Source organism: Loxodonta africana, chromosome 9, assembly GCF_030014295.1.
Source record: "Loxodonta africana isolate mLoxAfr1 chromosome 9, mLoxAfr1.hap2, whole genome shotgun sequence".
Classification (NCBI taxonomy): domain Eukaryota; kingdom Metazoa; phylum Chordata; class Mammalia; order Proboscidea; family Elephantidae; genus Loxodonta; species Loxodonta africana.
In genome coordinates this window covers 3,615,893-3,637,282 of record NC_087350.1, presented here as the reverse complement: position 1 = coordinate 3,637,282, position 21,390 = coordinate 3,615,893, and the positions used below count along the sequence as shown (strand labels likewise).

Below are 21,390 nucleotides of genomic sequence, written 5' to 3'. Positions count from 1 at the left end.
TCAAGCTGAAAGAATTGAAGAAAAAATTCAAGTCTCGGGTTGTAATATTGTAGGATTCTATGGGGGAAAACATCAAAAGAACGCAGAAAGCATCAAAAGAACATGGAAGGAATAAAGAGAGTCATTGTACCAAAAAGAATTGGTTGATATTCAACCATTTCAGGTGGTAACATATGATCGGTGTTTCTCAAGCTGAAAGAACTGAATAAAAAATTGAAGCCTCGAGTTTCAATAGTGAAGGGTTCTATGGGGAAAATAGTAAATAATGCAGGAAGCATCAAAAGAAGATGGAAGGAATACACAGAGTCGTTATACCAAAAAGAATTAGTCGATGTTCAACCATTTCAAGAGGTAGCATATGATCAGGAACCAACGGTACTGAAGGAAGAAGTCCAAGCTGCTCTGAAGGCACTGGTGAAAAACAAGGCTCCAGGAATTGATGGAATATCAATTGAGATGTTTCAACAAACAGATGCAGTGCTGGAGGTGCTCGCTCGTCTATGCCAAGAAATATGGAAGACAGCTTTCTGGCCAACTGACTGGAAGAGATCCATATTTATGCCTATTCCCAAGAAAGGTGATCCAACTGAATGTGAAAATTATAGAACAATATCGTTAATATAACACGCAAGCAAAATTTTGCTGAAGATCATTCAAAAACGCCCGCAGCAGTATATCGACAGAGAACTGCCAGAAATTCAGGCTGGATTCAGAAGAGGATGTGGAACCAGGGATATCATTGCTGATGTCAGATGGATCCTGGCTGAAAGCAGAGAATACCAGAAGGATGTTTACCTGTGTTTTATTGACTATGCAAAGGCGTTCGGCTGCGTGGATCATAACAAATTATGGACAATGTTGGGAAGAATGGGAATTCCAGAACACTTAATTGTGCTCATGAGGAACCTTTACATAGGTCAAGAGGCAGTTGTTCGGACAGAACAAGGGGATACTGATTGGTTTAAAGTCAGGAAAGCTGTGGGCCAGGGTTGTATTCTTTCACCATATCTATTTAATCTTTATGCTGAACAAATAATACAAGAGGCTGGACTATATGAAGAGCAAATAATCTGAGAAGCTGGACTGTGCAAAGAAGAACAGGGCATTGGGATTGGAGGAAGACTTATTAATAACGGGCGTTATGCAGATGACACAACTTTGCTTGCTGAATGTGAAGAGGACTTGAGGCGCTTACTAATGAAGATCAAAGACCACAGCCTTCAGCATGGATGGCACCTGAACATAAAGAAAACAAAAATCCTCACAACTGGACCAATGAGAAACATCATGATAAACGGAGAAAAGATTGAACTTGTCAAGGATTTCATTTTACTTGGATCCACAATCAACAGCCATGGAAGCAGCAGTCAAGAAATGAAAAGACGCATTGCATTGGGTAAATATGCTGCAAAGGACCTCTTCAAAGTGTTGAAGAGCAAAGATGTCACCTTGAAGACTAAGGTGTGCCCGACTCAAGTCATGGTGTTTTCAATCACATTATATGCATGTGAAAGCTGGAAAATGAATAAGGAAGACCAAAGAAGAATTGATGCCTTTGAATTGTGGTGTTGGCGGAGAATATTGAATATACCATGGTCTGCCAGAAGAACGAATGAATCTGTCTTGGAACAAGTACAACCAGGATGCTCCTTAGAAGCAAGGATGGCGAGACTGTGTCTTACACACTTTGGACATGTTGTCAGGAGGGATCATTCTCTGGAGAAGGACATGATGCTTGGCAAAGTACAGGGTCAAAGGAGAAGAGGAAGGCCCTCAACGAGGTGGATTGACACTGTGGCTGCAATAATTGGCTCAAGCATAACAATGATTGTAAGGATGGCGCAGGCCCAGGCAGTATTTTGTTCTGTTGTGCATAGGGTCGCTATGAGTTGGAACCGACCCGATGGCACCTAACAACAACAACATATGACCGAGAACCAATGGTACTGAAGAAAGAAGTCCAAGCTGCAGTGAAGGGATTTGTGTAAAGCAAGGCTCCAAGAACTGACAGAACAGCACTTGGGATGTTTCAACAAAGGGATGCAGCACTGGAAATGGTCACTCATCTGTGCAAGAAATTTGGAAGATAGCTACCTGGTCAACCGACTTGAAGAGATCCATATTTGTAACCATTCTAAAGAAAGGTGGTCCAGGAGAATGTAGAAATCATTGAACAATATCATTAATATCACGCAGAAATAAAATTTTGCTGAAGATCATGCAAATGTGGTTGCAGCAGTACATTGACAGGGAACTACCAGAAATTCAAGGCAGATTCCAAAGAGATTCAGATTCAGAAGAGGATGTGGAACATTGCTGATATCATATGGTTCATGGCTGAAAGCAGAGAATACCAGAAAGACACTGAGCTGTGTTTTATTGACTATGCAAAGGCGTTCAACTGTGTGGGTCATAACAAATTATGGATAACACTGCAAAGAATGGGAATTCCAGAACACCTGATTGTGGTCATGAGGAACCTGTACTTAGACCAAGAGGCAGTCATTTGAACAGCACAAGGGGATGCTGTGTGGTTTAAAGTCAGAAGTTTGTGTCGGGGTTGTATACTTTCACCACACTTATTCAATCTGTATGATGAACAAATAATCTAAGAAGCTGGACTAGATGAAGAAGAATTGGGCATCAGGATTGGAGGAAGATTCATTAACACCCTGAGTTATGCAGGTGACACAAACTTACTTGCTGGAAGTGAAGAGGACTTGAAACACGGATGAAGATCAAAGATTACAGCCTTCAGTATGGATGACGCCTCAACATGAAATAAACGAAAATTCTCACAACTGGACCAATAAACAACGTCAGGATAACTGGAGAAAACATTGAAGCTGTCAAGGATTTCATTTTACTTGGATCCACAATCAACACCCATGGAAGCAACAGTCAAGAAGTCAAATGTTGCATTGCTTTGGGCAAATCTGTTGCAAAAGATCTCTTGTTGAAAAGAGTCACTTTTGAGGACTAAGGTGTGCCTGACCCAAGCCATGGTGTTTTCAATTGCCTCATATGCATATGAAAGCTGGACAACGAATAAGGAAGACCGAAGAAGAATTGATGCCTTTGAATTATGGTGCTGGCGAAGAATGCTGAATATACCACAGACAGCCAAGAGAAGGAACAAATCTGTCTGGGAAGACTTAAAGCCAGAAAGCTCCTTAGAAGCAGGGATAACGAGACTTCGTCTCACACATTTTGGATGCGTTATCAGGAGGGATCAATCCCTGGAGAAGGACATCATGCTTGGTAAGGCACAGGGTCAGCAAAGAAAGAGGAAGACCCTTAATGGGATGGATTGACACAGTGGTTGCAACAATGGGCTCAAGCACAACAATGATTGTGAGAATTGTGCAAGACTGGGCAGTGTTTCATTTTGTTGTATATAGGGTTGCCGTGAGTCAAAACTGACTGGATGGCACCTAACAACAACAATAACAATATCACATTTATCACATATGTTATTCCTTTAGTTTTTTTATTATATGTATTTGTTGTCCCTCCCCCCTTCCGGCTAGAATGTAACTGCAGAAGTGCAGAAATAAACAAACTCTTCTACATTTTGTTGTTTTAGTCTATAAAATGTGTGTGTGTGTGTTTTAAGGAGATGGGATGGAATGGCAATGAGGTGGGTATTAGGGAGAAAGATAGAACTATGTGATTTTAAAGGATCCGGTTCTAAAATTCTACATTCCAATGAAAAAAATGATTGAATGCCTACTGTGGGAAAGGTACCAGCTCCAGGGATGAGCATTTTAGACTGAGTAAGAAAAGGTGGTGAAATCATGGGGTAAACGAAGGGTAGTACTTAGGGAAGGGCTGGCTTTTGGTTACTACCACATAGGCTGCCAAGTGTTTCTATTTTCTTATTAGCTGAGCTCTGAGGCGATGATTTGGCTTACTTCGATGGTGTCATGCTGAAGAGAATGTTAAGCAATCTCTGTTGTTAAAAACAGGGAAAAAGTGGTATCTGAGTCTCAATCTGGGAATAAATGGAAATACACAAAGCTAAATAATTTCTGCTAAATGAGCAAATTGAGACTGTACTGCTCACCATAATGCACTGTGCTTAAACATTAAGGAGGGAAAGTGAGCATAATTACATTGAAAATTAGATTTTGGAGTTAAAGTTACTAATTTTAGCCATCTAAATATTGCAATTATTGGCAGTTATGTCACATTTCTATTTCAAACAGAAATAGATAACATCAGCCTGGCTGAAATCAAAATTCACACACGTGTTACCATATGAACATTAGAAACCAAAACCATTGCCACTGAGTCAATTCCGACTCATCGTGGCCCCATGTGTCACACAGTAGAACTGCTCCATAGGGTTGTCTTGGCTGTAATTTTTACAAAAGTAGGTTTCCAGGCCTTTCTTCTGCGGTGCCACTGGGTGGGTCCTAACTGCCAACCTTTAGGTTAGTAGACAAGCACAAACCCTTTGTGCCACCCAGAGACCTCAGTTATGAAGGGGGCATTTTTCTGAATAGCAGTTTGATTTGAAAACCTCTTCATGAATTCCTGAGGACTTTTCTTGAGTATGTGGGCTCAGAGAAATTTCTGGAATGTCTTTCACTTGCAAACTTTAAGGACAAATGATTGAGTTTCTGAATGTGCCCTTGCCTGCCCTTCTAGGCAAACACTTGGTCAATACAAGAGTTTATTATTTGCAATGCCTTTTTGATAATCATATTGTTAGTGCTAATTTTGAGTTTCTACCTTCCATTCCCAGAGGTGGTATATTAGTAACAGAGGCCTGTAGTACAAATCTTTGTGGCCTAGATAGGTTAGACGTTTGATGGTGTGGGTCCTTTTTGATAACTGTTGTTTGAGACTGATTTTTTTTTTCCCTCTTATTCTCCATGTTGGTAGATGGCAAAATAAATCAACCTTCATTAGAGATATTTAAAGAATGACTTACGGGAAACTTTCTACCATATAATCTCTTTCTAGCCTACTGGGACCATCAGATATTTAGCTGCTTTGCTTAGCTCAATAAATCACTTGATATAATAAGCACAGTGCTGAGATGTATCAAATAATTTTTTTTAATTAAACAGATAAAATATAAAATACTAGAGTTTATATATTTTTCTGAAGAGATTACTTGATCTTCATCAATAAGGACTTTACTTTTAGGAAGTACTTTGGAAGACAGATGATTGATCATTTTGATATAACCACAGTTAGGTTATCATTATAAATTAAATAGAAGTAAGCATGATCATCAGAAAAATTTATTTCTCATTTTACTTTTTCCAAGTCATGTTTTTTATAGTTTACAGTTTTCATGGTATCTGACCCTTTTAAAAAAATATTTCTTTGCCTATTCTCTGCAAGGAACCAAATAGCAAATATGGAGTTTATCTTAACAGTCTCTTACCCTATTTTATGACATATTTCTCTTAAAAGCATTGTGTGTCATGGTAGTTATTTTTCATGTAGATGATAAAAAATAATTTCAAGAAGGACACAGCTTGGAAAGTTTGCAGAGTGTTTCTGAGAACCCATTATCTTCTGTGTCATTCACATGCCCTTCAATTCCGTTTTCTTTATTGTGTTCCTTGTTCTCTTGGTATTTTCTCCTTCTTCATGTGGGAGTTGAGGAGTCCACTCCACTTCCTTCTGGGCTCCTGACCTTGGAGTCACATTTGGCTCATCTCGCCCTCATCTCTCACCCATATCCGCTCACAGTATTAAACTATTTGCTTTCAAGCATTCTAACCCCAGCTCCTTCCTCCCTATTCCCTTTCCTCTTCCATGTTGACCCTCAGTTTCTTGCACTTGAAGGACTGCAGTAATCTCCATCTTGCCTTGATTTCTCCCCCTCCCCACTCTTTCCCAACCTGTGCTCTTGGGTGCCCTGTGTAAACTTGTAGCTGAAACTCTGGCTGCAACTTGTCTGTCTCCCTCCATACTGAGGACTCTGTGTCCTCATTCACCTAGGACAGTATCTGGCACATAGTAGGTCCTCAACAAAATGCCTGTTACTTAGAGCTGCCTGGCATATTATTTCATTTATGGGTTATTTGTATACCACTGGAGTCCTTCTTCAAGACCCTCTTGATTTTATAATATTTAGTAACTGCAGAAATGGGACAGAACTCAGAGGATCAAATTTCTTTTAACTGTATTCTAACTCACTTTTAGAAGTGCTTTGGTCAACAGCAGTGGTGGTTAGATTGGGACCTGGTGCGGTGATATAGCCATGAAGATAGCATCAGGAAGAGTACATTTTAGAGTACTGATTTTTAAACATGGAATCATAGCAATTACGCTATTAGGAGACAGCTTGAAACAAAAAAACAAAGTGAAACAAAAAACCTGGAATATTGCCATTCAGAGGTTTTATGATGCCCTGTTTGTGTTCTATTTAGTTTGGGGTTTTAGAAGAGAATTTAATGGCTGCTGAACTGGCAGGTCTATTTTCTGTGCTGAAATAAACAGATAATTATTTTCTCAGGGAATGTGTAAGTGTAGCCTCTCTGGGTTGCATAATCCTGATGGGCATGTCATAAAATGGATCTTTCTTCTTTTCTTTTTAAGGGAAGCCATCAGCCGTGTTTGTGAAGCTGTTCCTGGTGCCAGAGGAGCCATCAAGAAAAGGAAGGTACTATCCTCGCTGCTCTGTGTCTGACTTCTCTCTCATCTCACCTCCCAGGATCTTTAATCTTCACAAATCACTCATTTCCCCACGTCTATGGCCTTGCTCTTGTCACTTTTGAAAATGAAAAGAGCGTTGATTCTTCTTTTTCCCAGACAGGTAGAAGGGTCAGTTAGCCGACACAGCCAACAAGAGACCCATGCTGCTCACCGAGGGCTTCAACCCTGAAGATGGTGATAACAATGCACACTTGGAACACAACAGGCATACTTTCAAGCACTTTCTGTACACTAATTCGCTCAATTTTAACAATTCTTTGTGGTAGACATCCTCAGTGGTATACTGGTAAACTTTTAACCACCAGCTCTCAGGATCAGGAGGGCAGTGATGAGAAGCATTGATCTTAGCATTTGCCAATTTCTGTGGTATAAATATTTTCACCATGGCTGGTTTCAAGCTGTCAACATGATGTTGCTGAAAATAGAGCTGGGCAGCAGTACGCAGGAGCATATCCTTATACTGTATTTGCACTGATAGACATAACTTGAGAAGCATGGTACAGTGCACTGAAATAATTAGGAAGTGAAGAATTTTGAGTATTTATTATCCTACTTATGTAATTTATTTAATTATAAGCTTACACAAATTAATTTTTAATGACTGGTTCACAAATTCCCTAAAAACTTAACAGTTGACTTTCATAAGCTGGTATGAGCCGCTCTTGAACACCACTGGATATCCTCATTTTACAGATGATAAAACCTGAGGTAGGAAATCCTGGTGGTGTAGTGGTTAAGTGCTATGGCTGCTAACCAAAAGGTCAGCAGTTCAAATCCACCAGGCGCTCCTTGGAAGCTCTATGGGGCAGTTGTACTCTGTCCTACAGGGTTGCTATGAATCAGAATCCACTCGACAGCAACAGATTTTTTTTAAACCTGAGGTACAAAAAACCAACTCAAAATGGATTAAAAACCTGAATATAAAACCTAAAATGATAAAGTATATGGAAGAAAAAAATAGGAATGCTAGGAGCCCTAATACACGATGTAAACAGTATACAAAACATTACTAGAACTGCAAAAATAGCAAAACAGAAATTAGATAACTGGGAGCTCCTAAAAGTCAAATACCTATGCTCATCCAAAGACTTCACCAAAGGAGTAAAAAGATTACCTACAAATTGGGAAAAAGTTCTTAGCTATGACATCTCTGATCAGTGGCTGATCTCTAAAATCTACGTTACTGTAAAAACTCAACTACAAAAAGACAGCCCAATTAAAAAATGGGCAAAAGATATGAACAGGCACTTCACTAAAGAAGACATTCAGATAGCTAACAGATACATGAGGAAATGCTCACGTTCATTAGCTATTAGGGAAATGCAAATCAAAATTATAATGAGATTCTATCTCACTCCATCAAGGCTGGCATTAATCCAAAAAACACAGAATAATAAATGTTGGAGAGGTTGTGGAGAGACTGGAACACTTATACACTGCTGCGGAGAATGTAATATGGTACAACCACTTTGGAAATCTGTCTGGTGCTTCCTTAAAAGCTAGAAATAGAACTACCATACGATCCAGCAATCCCACTGCTTGGAATATATCCTAGAGAAGTAAGAGTCATCACATAAATGGATATATGCACACACATGTTCATTGCAGCACTGTTTACAATAGCAAAAAGTTGGAAGCAACCAAGGTGCCCATCAACGGATGAATGGATAAATAAATTATGGTATATTCGCATAATGGAATAGTATGCATCGATAAAGAACAGTGATGATTCTGTGAAACATTTCATAACATGGAGGAACCTGGAAAGCATTATGTTGAGTGAAATTAGTCAGATGCAAAAGGACAAATATTGTATGAGACCACTATTATAAGAACTGAAAAAATAGGCTAAACAGAGAAGAAAAATATTCTTTGATGGTTACAAGAGTGGGGAGGGAGAAAGGGACTCATTAATTAGATAGTAGACAAGAACTAATTTAGATGAAGTGATGGACAACACACAATACAGGAGAGGTTAGCACAACTGGACTATACCAAAAGCAAAGAAGTTTTCTGAATAAACTGAATGCTTCAAAGGCCAGAGTAGCAGAGGCTGGGGTATGGGGACCATGGTTTCAGGGGACATCTAGGTCAATTGGCGTAATAAAAACTATTAAGAAAACATTCCGCATCCCATTTTGGACAGTGGAATCTGGGGTCTTAAATGCTAGCAAGTGACCATCTAAGATGTAACAATTGGTCTCAACCCACCTGGAGCAAAGGTGAATGAAGAACACTAAAGACACAAGGTAAGTACGAGCCCAAGAGTTAGAATGGGCCACATAAATCAAAGACTATGTCAGCCTGAGACCAGAAGAACTAGATGGTGCCCAGCTACAACTGATAACTGCCTTGACAGGGAGCACAATGGAGAATCTCTGAAGGAGCAGGAGAGCAGTGGGATGCAGACCCCAAATTCTCATAAAAAGACCAGACTTAACGGTCTGACTGAGACCAGAGGGATCCCAGAGGTCATGGTCCCCAGACCTTCTGTTAGCCCAAAACAGGAACCATTCTTGAAGCCAACTCTCCAGACAAGGATTGGACTGGACTACAAGACAGAAAATGATAACTGGTGAGGAGTGAGGCTTCTTGGATCAAGGAGACACATAAGACTATCTGGGCAGCTCCTGTCTGGAGAGGAGATGTGAAGGCTGAGGGGGACAGAAGCTGGCTGAATGGACATGAAAACAGGGTGGAGGGAAGGAATGTGCTGTCTCATTAGGGGGGAGAGCAACTAGAGTATATAGCAAGGTGTATCTAAGGTTTTGTATGAGAGGTTGACTTGATGTGTATACTTTCACTTAAAAAAAAAAAAAAAAACCTGAGGTACAGAGATGAAAGCCCACAGGCCCAGGCCACCTGACGCCAAAGGCTGTGTGTTCAACCAGCGTATTGAATCTTTTCATTTCGAAGAACATTGGGTCAGAAGAAAAAAAAAAAACAAACACCTGGGCTAAAAGAAAGCACAGAAAAACTCTTAATTAATTGTCTAGTGAATACATAACTAAATACCCCAAATCAAGACTCTGCCTATACAGAGTGTAGGGAAATCCTCAGAGATTCCAAGTATCTGTGAATCTGTTCTCAGGCAGAGAGCTCTTAATTTCAGATCCTGTGAACAGGCTGTGTGCTCACCTTGGCTATTCCCAGGGCTCCAGGTAGGTTCTGCCTTCAAAGCGGGGGGAACTTCATAAGCCCAGACAGCGTCAGGCAGAGAACTTTGAGCGAAGGCTCAGCCAGGCCGGCCTGTCATCTGGTCAACCCCCAAAGGCTCTCGGAAGTTGTCATGAGTCAGAATCAACTTGAGAGCAGTGGGTTTTTTAGCAAGGCTTCAGAATCTTGAATATAAGACATAAGAAGGCATCTGACAGCAGCGATGGGGGCTATCACCACCCAGCACATCTTGGGGTACCCTCGTGGTTTTCATAGTGAAGGAGATGGAAACAACACATATTTTTGTGCTGTACCACAGACATATCTTATCAAAATCTCAGGGGTGGAGCCCAGCCATCTCTGTTTTTAAATGGCTCAGCAGGTGATTCAAACCAGTACATGTCTGGTTAAGAAATAGTGGTAATTAGCATATCAAAGAGAGAATGTTCTTATCCAAAAAGAAAGGCTGGGTTGGCAATGCACAGAGACAAGTGTTGGCAGTGCCCACCCGGTACCCTGGAGAAAGTGCCTGGCCTAATAGGATGATCATTGGAGTCAGACCATGTCTGTCTGTCCTTGTCTGGCTCCAGGCCCGTTGATTCTAACTGGACTATCCACGTGAGCCGGGAGAATACTCCAGTCAAAGGTTTGGGATTTAGTCCCTTCAGCAATGTGCATTCTTATGACTTTCTGATACTGCTCACAAGCCCCATGAGCTAGTTCATTTTAGCTTGCCCCTGAGAAGTGGTTTGGCTCTTGGTGTGATGAAAACCAGGTTTCTGAGCCTGCAAAGCTGAGGGCTTATGGGGTGCTCCCCAGTGAGCAGAGGGCTGGCTGAGGCACACTCCAGTGTGGCCAGAGGCAGCCTGGAGCAAGAGTCCTCATTCATCATTTGCATATTAGCTGTATCAATTTGCATATTACAAGTTTCCTAATTTGTGTATTGGTATTGAATCCCAACCCCTCAGCTAATTCATTGGCACATTTACTTTTAAGAGCCTAATGAGGCGGAAAGGGTCAAGGTTTGGGAGTGCAGAGACTTTGTGGGCAGATATTAGCATCACAATCTGTTTAGACACGAACAACATAGGCTCCCCTGGACTATGTGGCCTCCAGTAAAAGAAAGCTAAAATTGTGCTGTTTGATTGCACAGCCTCCAAGCAAAATGCTGTCCAGCATCTTGGGAAAGAGCAACCTCCAGTTTGCAGGAATGAGTATCTCTCTCACCATTTCCACCACCAGCCTGAATCTGCGGACACCTGACTCCAAACAGGTCTGTAGGGGCTAGGCCTCCTGGTCCCAGCTGAGTCCCCTGGTAAGGATGGGTGCCACCAGGGCTCCCAGGTTCAGTCTAATTGAGTCCATGTGGAACACATGTGTGTGAATTCTTTATTGTCTACAAAACTTTGATTGGCCCATTTGGGAGTATCACCAACAGAGTGATAGATAAAATCGTTTCACTTTAATTCTGCTATAAATTATTATTATTTTTTAAGATAACGCATGAAATCATTGGTTTATGTGCAATGTAAAAAAGAGGTGTAGGCATGTGTAGAACCTCCTTCTAATGTCCTTGTCTCTGTTTTGTTTACCTTTAAACCACATTTCATTGACTCCATGACCCCACATTTTATTTTCACACTTTGTCATCCTTGAAATGGGTGGCATGTCATGGTTAGATTGACAATGTCTTTCTTTCCTGATGGTTCATAACGATGGAGCACCCTGTTATTGATAGTGTTTTACAGATGATGAAACATGGCGTATCTATCGCATGCCCAGTGTGGAATGAGTTCTGAGCAGATCGAGGAGACACAGCCACAATGTTTATTAACGCTAATTCTGTTTAGGAGGAGGGAATTCCTGTGCAATGCTTATCTTTCAGGTTTCTCTGATCATTTGCTTCTTCAGCTGGAAAGTGGCTACATCAGCATCTGTCGTGGCTATCAACGGGGCAGCGCTTCAGGTCAAATGAGGCAACACCGGTGACAATGCTTATTAAATATAAAGAGGGAGAGGTGAATGTGATAATCCTTCACCTGTTCTGCTTAGTCTCAGCCTTGCTGCTGGCAGTAAAAAGTTGGAAATAGGATGTGCCCACACAGAGGAAAGATGGACAATTCACAGTCCTCTGTATGACATACTTCCTGGGTCTTACAGGCAATGTATTTTACCAGGAATGCCCATAGTTACCTTTATATTTATATCTATATCATCTTCATTTTTATCTATATCTATTATATCTATCTCTATTCAACCAAGCTCTTAGAGCTGTTAGCCACTGCACCACCAGGGCTCCATGTCTGTTATACCTATCTCTATTATATCAATGTCTGTTATTTATATTTTTATTATTGATTTCCATATTCCCCAGATAAGCAAGCAGCACTACCAGCTTCATTTACCCCTCCTCTGATCAACCCAAAGATGTAGAAAAAAATTCTAGGTCCAGAGTAGAAATGAGAGACAAGGTTAAGGCTTTGAACCACACTGGATAGCACTTCTTGCTGCATTCTTTTGATCTTATCAATCATCATCCCTTGTCTTCTCACACTGGCCCCTTTAAGGGCCGTGCTGACCAAACACTTAGGTTGTGGATAAAGAGTGTTGAGCAGGTCTCACCTTTCTCTGGCGCTGTCTCAAGGCTGAGCGTCAGTAACTGCTGCAGGATTGCAGATGCACATGGTGGTGGTTAGTGACTTATGGGTTAGTCACACTTAATTTGAATTCGCATGACACCCATATCCGTTCTTTTCTGTATGGCTGCTGGACCTTTTATTTCTGGGACTCCTCAGAACACAGCCCTTGATTCTTTGGGACCTTCTCTTCCAATTTCTCCTTTTATCTTATTCTCCACCTCAAAAAAACCAGACAACAAACACTCAGGAACAGCAGTTAATGATGAGGCTGCAGCAGTTGACCCTGCTCCCTTCTGGGGCAAGGACAGCTCTAGGGGCATGCTGGGGTGGGTCCAATTCACATTTGCTCCCCATGGTTTAGGTGGGTGGAAGTAAGTACTGAGCTCAGATCCCTGAGAGATGCCATGAGCAAGTCTGTGGGGGTCTGGCAGAAGCCACACTGGGGCAGATTACCCAATAGGCAAGGTAAGCACAGTGCTTACTGTGTTTACTTGATTAACAATGTCACGTCTTTGATGTGGTAAAACCCATGTGAAATTGTTCACTACAGATTAGTAAGTAAGCACAAGTAAAGTCGTGCTTACCTAGCTTACTGGGTCATCTACCCCTGTCAGGGATTGTAAATTTGAAAAGAGGCTTTGATTCTGTAGGAAGGTGCTATGGGTTTGGGAGAGAGACAGATGCTAGCCATACCTAGAAGCAGAATGTTTGATGTGGTGAAAAAATGTGAAATTGTCCACTACAGATGATCTGGTAAGCAAGGTAAGTACTGTACTTACCTGCCTATTGGGTGACTCCCCGCCCCGCACCCCCCCCCCCCACACACAGCATGCATCTCTCTGGTTCTCCTGTTGGGCTGACTGAGACGGGCTGCAGCTGGGCCGCCCTTGTCATTCCAGAGAGACAGGAGAGGGGCTCTACTGGTCTATAGACAGCCAGTCCTGGCAGACACTCTTTACAGAGTTCTCAAGTAGAGTGAAATACCCTCAGAGGAGAAACACGAGCTTTAGGTTAAATAGCTTTAATTTTTTTTATCCCCGTTTTCAGTGTCTGTCTTACCTGAAGGCATGCATCTTGCTGGTCACATAGGATTTTGATTTTTTCCCCAAAGCATATAGTTCACACTTTGATTTCCAGACCCCAGTTTTAGAGCTAGCTTATGAGAAACAAATGTTCTTTGGAAGCCCTAGGTTATCATGACTTAGCAATCACCATTTCTTCATCATTGTCTTAGGAACCCTTTACAGCTGGAGCTCGGGCAGGCTCAGAGGGTGCTGTGAAGAGCAGCTATTACTGTCACTCCACTCAGCTTGGGCACAGGTTACAGTCAGCCTTGTTGTTTTAGATGCCTTTATATATTTGTGTTTTTCTAGATTCTTAAGTTTTGCAAGTGCCAACAACTAAAGTAGGCATTTAAAAATATTTATTTTATTGCATAATTCAATTATAGTTGTGTGTAGAGTTTTATAGGAAAAAAAGTTGAAAAACTCACAGGGATGGGAGACTTGCAGCTGTGTAAATTCTGCCTGCCTGCTACAAGGGTCTGGGAGGGGGGTGGCCTGCAGAAATAATGCTGCCTATGTTGGAATGGCGACAAGCATGCCCTTCCCACCCCCTGAAACCTACTTCAATGTCATTACAAATATAAAAATAGCATGGAAGACTTATGTAGCTTTTTAAATTGAGGGCGGCTTCCAATTTACTGAGTGTCTCTACTAAATTCTATTGTATGCTGCAGTTTATAATGCTAATGGAAATTTCCCTTTTAAAAATTAACTTGGAAGGCCCTCTCTGGTTTTAAAATTGATAAATTACGAGAGTGCCTTAGATGGCACAGGCTTTAAATCTTGGCTGCAGGCTTTCTAATTTATATGCACATGGTAAAAATGGGATGAAGAGGGGGCAGGGTGTGCTTCCCCACTTCTAGCTACAGGTCTGTATTGGAGACCCTGGAAACCACACAGTTAAAGGTTTTGGTGTATGGCTGAGACATTCTTCTTCTTGAAGAGGCTGAGTTGTTGAGACCATGTCTCCAGGTTGGACTCCCTGTGTTTGATCGCAGCTCTGCCAATCACTAACTTTAGTACTTTGGGCAAGCCACATGACCCCTCTGTGCCTCAGGTTCCTCATCTGTAGAGTGGGGATTATAATATTTCTGTATCACAGGGTCGTTGTGAGCCATAAATGAGATAATTCTGACACAGAAGCTCAATGAGCTCCTGTTAACGTGGTGAAAGATCATTAAATTACCCTGTTGTTATTATTACTTTAATAATTTATATTTTTATGTGGGCACCAGTTTTACCCACTTTAGGAAACCTTGTTGATGCATTACTTTCTGCCAACAAACAGTTGATTTTCCAGGAAATGGGAGGAGGACTAACGCATGTCTGTTTCTTGTCTTGGCCTTGGCAGATCATTGCAAACCATCACATGCAGTCCATCTCCTTTGCCTCCGGAGGAGACCCGGTAAGTGCTCCACAGCTGGCTTTTTATACTCCTGTGGGGGATTTCTGAGAAGAGATCCCTGCTCAAAGCGTGCCCCTTAGGACACTGAAAGAAAGTTAACCATGGTGACCATTTCTCCTCCTCCTGATTTCATAAGCTCTTTTCAACTATCATTTTTTTCAGGGGTAAGCCATGACAAGGAGCTACCATTAATGTTCATTTCATTAGCCAAACACTGTCAGAAATCCTGGAGGCATTACTCTTCTTAAGAGGTAATAAAAAAAAAAAAAAAAAAAATAATAAAATAGCACCCCAGTTTTTCACAGTTGCCATGGTATTCTAATATTTTGACTCTATGCTGGCCTCACTTTTTTCCTACCAGACCTCTGCTAGGACCCTCCAGCTTTATATGCTAAGTCTACTTGAAGGCTGTGAATTTACTTCATTTGGCTTATTCATGAGCATTTAAAAATTGGCCTTTTTTCTCTCCAAATTTGACATTGCTGTCTTTTGACTCCTATGTGATGTCAGTGGCTCTGTCTCTAAGCTGTAGAGCTGTGAAAGGCAGGGGCATGTCCACACACTAACTGCCTATTTGCTGTTGACAGTCTACCCTTTAAAAGAAACTCTTGTAGGAAATCATTCACTAGGGGACAAAATAGAGAAGGAATAGGGAAGAAAAGGAAGTCCCTTCCAGCAGTCAGGAGGAGAAAGTCTCACCCCCAAGAATGTTATCATATTCATTTTACATTGGTCTGGGTAAAGTTTTTACCAGTCCAGGAAAATATCTAAAAATTAGGAAAATGGAGTGAATTTTTCATAAAGCTAAATTTATTCAATTAGAAAATTTTTCTATATCCAGGAAGATGTCCTTTTTACTTTTTGGAGTTAAGTAGCTTTTTTTATAATAAAATAATGATGGTTTATAGCTGGTTTTTTTTTTTTTTTTTGCATTGTTTGGCAAAATTATCCGTAGGCAACCCTCCAATTTTACTTAGAAGTTTAATGCTCCAAGATAGCCTGAATAATGAGTGCTTTCTATTACTCTTTATTCCAAAACCAGGAACGCTGTTTATCTCTAGTCCCAGGAAAGGAGATTTCCCATCGTCCTTGTGTTTATCTCACCTGCTTTTCCTCCTGTGCTTCTTCTACCTGGCTAGCCTGACTATAGAACTGCTGTTGGCATATTGAAAGCCAGACCAAGAGAGGGATTTCAACTGCAGGCTCCAGAGCCTGTGCCTTTCCAAGATCTGTCTTACCTATGAGTGAACATTCAAAGGGCTAGAAAATGAGAAGCCGCATACATTCGCTTGCTTCAGAATTATTTTCTTCTCCAAGATGCCCACAGGCCTATGACCTTCTTTCAAATGTCATCGCCTCATCATTAAAAAAATAATAATTGGAACCATTCAGTGACCCTGAAAGTAATCCATAACTTTTAATATATTTTATGTTGCTACAGAAAACTTCGTGGTACCAAGGGGCAGGAAGCTTGGTTACTTTCCCTTTTAACCAGTCCATATGTATATTACATTGCACATGAGTTCCCGTTCCATATTGGTTTGTAACCACAAAATTAATGCATTGCAGTTAGTATATGTTTTAATAAAACCAACAATTCTAGGTTCGAGTCCTTCTACTGCTAAGTGTATATGTCACCTATTGCTTAGTGCCTCAGCTTAGCTGTTGGGGAAGTGGTATTTTGAAATGTCAAATAAAACAGACTAGAAGACACTATTAATCGCTCCCCTCAAAAAGCACACTGTAATAGCAATCTATTATTATTATTATTAGATCTATGTAATTAGACTATTAGCAATGTTAAAAGATTAGCAAAAGAATACTGGGACAATGGACAGGGCTCAGAGGACCTTGGGGGGGTGAGAGAAGGCATGAGTCAAGTACAGAACTGGCACTTTGTAGCCCCCATCTTTGAAACCTAGTGAACTCATTGTGTGACTGGGCGATGTCAAGAATATTGTTTTGAATAGCAATATATGTACTCCCCCACTCTGCCAGAAAACGTTCAAAACTGGCATCAGAAAAGCTACAGATTTTCAGTTCTAGCTGGGCCACTATCTGAGTGACAGGGACACTCACTTCTCTTTCTGGGCCTCATCCCCCAGCAGCAACATAAGGGTTTGGAATCAGAACAGAGCTTCTCTGACCAGAGTAAAAATCTAAAAAGAATCTCCTTGCATACACCTCTAGCATTGAGCCACATTAATTATGCTGCTTAATTATATAGAAAAGTAAACTATGCATGACCCTTATGTTCATACTTTTCATAAAAAAAAAAAACATAAAAAACCCCACCAAACCCCTTGCCATTGAGTCGATTCCAACTTATAGTGATCCTATAAGACAGAGTAGAACTGCCACATAGGGTTTCCAAGGAGTGGCTGGTGGATTCGAATCACCAACCTTCTGGTTAGCAGCTAGATTTTAAGCCACTGAGCAATCAGGGCAGAAGTTAAAGACAAACAAACACTGTAAAGCAATAACATTCAAAGTTTAACAATTTGCTGTGGTGGGTAATGTTTTGCGGAAACTAAATCTCTGCTCCCAGTGTGACTTGAAGCTGGTCGTCATGGCGCACAACCTTTTGAGTTCAACATCTCTCTACTACCATGTACGCCCAGATGACTCAATTCTTCTACTAATTTCTCCTATTCAAGCAAGAACTTCAGTTGTACATCTTGTACAAGTGTGACATCAGTTTGCTTCGAGTGGGGACAAAGATATCTAGCCTGTCTGCTCTTTTCTCTCCAATTTTTTAAAAACCCGGCACCAAAAATGTTAGAAACCCAAATGAAAATTTTGGCACTGAAATTGCCTACAGAACTTGATGACACAGTGATCATCCAGGTGATCCTGGATATTCTCGTATTAATTTTTAAGATTGTCATGGAAATGAAGACACAAAATTAAAACAAAAAACAACCTCTGGTGACATCTCTAACACTGGCGATTGCAGCTGCCCAGCCCTAGGCTTCTGTGGATCTCAGTTTGAGAACTGGACTAGGTGGTCTCTAAGCACCCTTCTGATACTGAAAACTGAAAACCGAAAACCAAACCAGTTACTGTTGAGTCAACTCTGACTCATGGCGACCCCATGAGTGTCAGAGTAGAACTGTGCTCCATAGGGTTTTCAATGGCTGATTTTTCAGAAGCAGATCACCAGGCCTTTCTTCCAAGGCATCTCTGTGTGGACTCAAACCGCCTGCCTTTTTGTTAGCAGCAGAGTGTGTTAACTGTACCACCCAGGGACTCCTTCTGACATCAACATCTCGTGAATCCAGGAAGAGTCTTTTTGGTTTCAAGCTCTAGTGCTTATTTTTTGCCAGTAGCTTCAGCTTCTGACCAGACCATCCTTGGTGGAAATGACCAGAAGCCAGGTCTTCCACTCTCTTTTGCAAGTCAGTCTGTAACTATACCAATAACAGTGGTCTGAGCGGGAAAAGGAAAGAACTAGATGAGCCTCATCTTGGAGAATGACTGTTATCTCGAAATCTCCTGGAAGATTTCTCCTTCTCCTATTTAGTTTTATTGGGTTGTTGTGAGTTCCAGGGGAAATGATTTACAGGAAAGTGTCATGTATTGTGCATTAGCCTGCAGTAGGTGTTAAATAACTGTTACATGTTCTCCCCGCACTCACTTGCTCCCTCTCTCCCTCTCTCATTTGAGTTTTTTCTAAAGTCCTGTAGAGAGAGAAGGGGATCTTTCCTCATCCATAGAGACTAACACAAAAGAACTTGCTACAGAGAATCATTTTAGATGCTGAAGGCATTGGCAGCTGGTCAATCACCTTGAAGCCCATTGTAGCAATAACATTTGAGAAAGATCTGAAAAATGAGGTAGACCTTTACCAGTGGCTCCCCGAGACTCTTTTGAATGTTGAAAATATCAACTTTGGAGGGAAGTCTTTCTGCTTTAAAGAATTAAGAGAATTATTGGTTCCTCTAAGTATTTGTTTAGAAACTAAAATTCACACGGTTGCCTTAGCACATTTCCGAGGTCTTATTTTCCTCCATTGCACTGCTTATATGAAAGGGCTGGCTAGAGGGCCCATGTTTGATGTGGACTGGTGAGACTTCTAGATAGAACTATTAGTTCTGGAACACCTCAAAGGATTAAAATAACTTAAGTTGAAGAACCCTCAGATCTCATCCATCCATGAAGGGGTGTTTGCAAACAAACTCTGCAAATCCACTTCTGGTTTTCCTCTAGACCAGTGGTTCTCAAGTGAGTGTCCCAGACCAGCAGCATCAGCATCACCTGGGAACTTGTCAAAAACATAAATTTTAAAACCTCACCCCAGGTCCACTGAGAAAACTGTGGGGGGCCCAGCAATCTGCTTTAATGAGCCCTATCTGGGTTACAGGGAATTATGGGGTCAGCCCGACTTGAGGAGCACTGTTCTAGACACAAGCTCCCTGAGTGGCACAAACAAGCAGTTAATGCTCAACTACTAACCTAAAGGTTGGCAGTTTGAACCCACCCAGTCGTGGTATGGAAGAAAAGCCTGGTGATCTGCTTCCATAAAAGCTCACAGCCAAAAAAACTCTATGGAGCAGTTCTACTCTGCAACACATGGGGCCACCATGAGTCAGAATTGACTCCATGGCAAGGGGTTTGTTATTTGGTTTTGGATCTAGACAGAGGAGCCCCTGGGTGGTGCAAACAGTTAAGTGCTCAGCTGCTAACCAAAAGCTTGGCAATTTGAACCCAGCCAGAGTTGCCTTAGAAGAAAAACCTGGTGATCTACTTCCAAAAGGTCACAGCCGTGAAAACCCGATGGAGCTCAGTTCTAATCTGCAACACATGGGATCACCATAAATTGGAATCTCCTCAATGACAGCTGCTCTCCCCCGCCTTTGGTTCAAGACGGAAACCCTGGTGGCAGAGTGGTTAAGAGCTATGGCTGCTAACCAAAAGGTCAGCAGCTGGAATCCACCAGGTGCTCCTTGGAAACTCTATGGGGCAGTTCTACTCTGTTGCTGAGTTGGAATCAACTCGAAGGCAACAGGTGTATGGTTTGGTTCAAGACAGAGCTAGCAGCAGTTGTTCTCAACTTTGGCTAACATTAGAGTCATCTGGTGACCTTCTAGAAAATCCTGATGCCCAGGATCAATTCAATCAGATTATGAGGTAGTTGCGATTCGGGTGAACTGGTGCCTATCATCCTTACTGCTCCAGGTGTGGTCCATGGAGCAGCAACCTTAGCATCACATGGAGCTAGTTAGAAATGCAGAACCTTAGGCCCCGCTCCTGACCTACTGAATCTGAATCTATGTTTCAACAAGACCCCCAGTGATTCCTGCCCACATTACGGTCTCAGAAATGCTGTCTCAGATGGGCTGCTATTTAGACAGCATTTGGTATTTAGCCATGGGGGGTTGAGTCCTCATAAGCTTTCTGGCATGTGGACTAGTCTATCTCTCGCACTTGTGATTAGTGATGTGGATGTCTCATTTTTCTTTAACAGGACACAACAGACTATGTTGCCTATGTAGCTAAAGACCCTGTTAATCGCAGAGGTAAGCAATACTTGACCTTTCTAATCTCTCATTCACATGTAGCCAGTCTTAACACAAGGTACCAGATATTTCTCATTATCTCGGCCCCCTCCAACAAAATGAGGACGTGTCCCAAGGTATTTCTAATGGTAATTGAGGTTTGCAGGCAGTCAAGGGCACAGCTCACCTGCCTGGGTTAGGAGACACTGGACTCTGAGCTTCAAATGCACACCTGTGTCCTTGGCCACAGTTGGTACACCTGACCAGCACAATAGCAGCTTCATCCAGACTCTGAAAGTGTCCTTGGTTTCACCCAGAAGACACTACAAACCCCTAGTCCTCTTGCCAGCTCCAGCTCCTTATCTGTGCCTACTGCCACCCCAGAAGCCTTCCCCACCCTGCCCAGCCTGACAGGCTAGAGTCCAGGCTTAGAGTGCTGTCCCCAACACCTCAAAGCTTCTAGGACCTTAAGCACAGGATGGGTAGAGCATTTGAGGCTTTCAAGTACTTTCCATTCTCATAGACCCTTTTCCTCTAGTCCCCCCAATGCCTACCACCCCATTTCTTTTACTCATTTAAAAAAAAATCTCATCCTTTGGAATGTAGGCAACAACTTGGGGGTGGGAGAGGCCGACTAAGGATGTGCTAACCCTTGAATGAGGGGGCAGTGGTGGTTCAGGGGTAGAATCCCTTCCTTCCCTGTAGGAGACCTGGGATCCCTCGCCAGCCAATGCACCCAAGGTGCAGTCACTAGCCATCTCTCAGTGGAGGTTTGCATGTTGCTGTGGTGCTGAGTAGGTTTTGGTGGAGCTTCCAGACTAAGACAGCCTAGGAAGAAAGGCCTGACAATCTATTTCCAAAAATCAGCCAATGAAAATCGTAAGGATCACAATCACTTGGCCCACAATCAATCAACTGGATGATGTAGGACTAGGCAACGTTTTGTT

At 41.9% G+C, this 21,390-nt stretch overlaps 1 protein-coding gene across 1 annotated transcript in view; it reads left to right on the top strand.

The window, feature by feature from the left end:
- SHC3 (SHC adaptor protein 3) overlaps positions 1–21,390 on the top strand; it is a 293,940-nt gene that overhangs the window by 163,223 nt on the left and 109,327 nt on the right. Inside the window, exons 3-6 of the mRNA XM_003421571.3 lie at positions 6,565–6,628; positions 10,991–11,110; positions 14,892–14,945; positions 20,413–20,464. Of these exons, the coding sequence (XP_003421619.2) occupies positions 6,565–6,628; positions 10,991–11,110; positions 14,892–14,945; positions 20,413–20,464 (290 nt within the window). The remainder of the gene's footprint in view (positions 1–6,564; positions 6,629–10,990; positions 11,111–14,891; positions 14,946–20,412; positions 20,465–21,390) is intronic.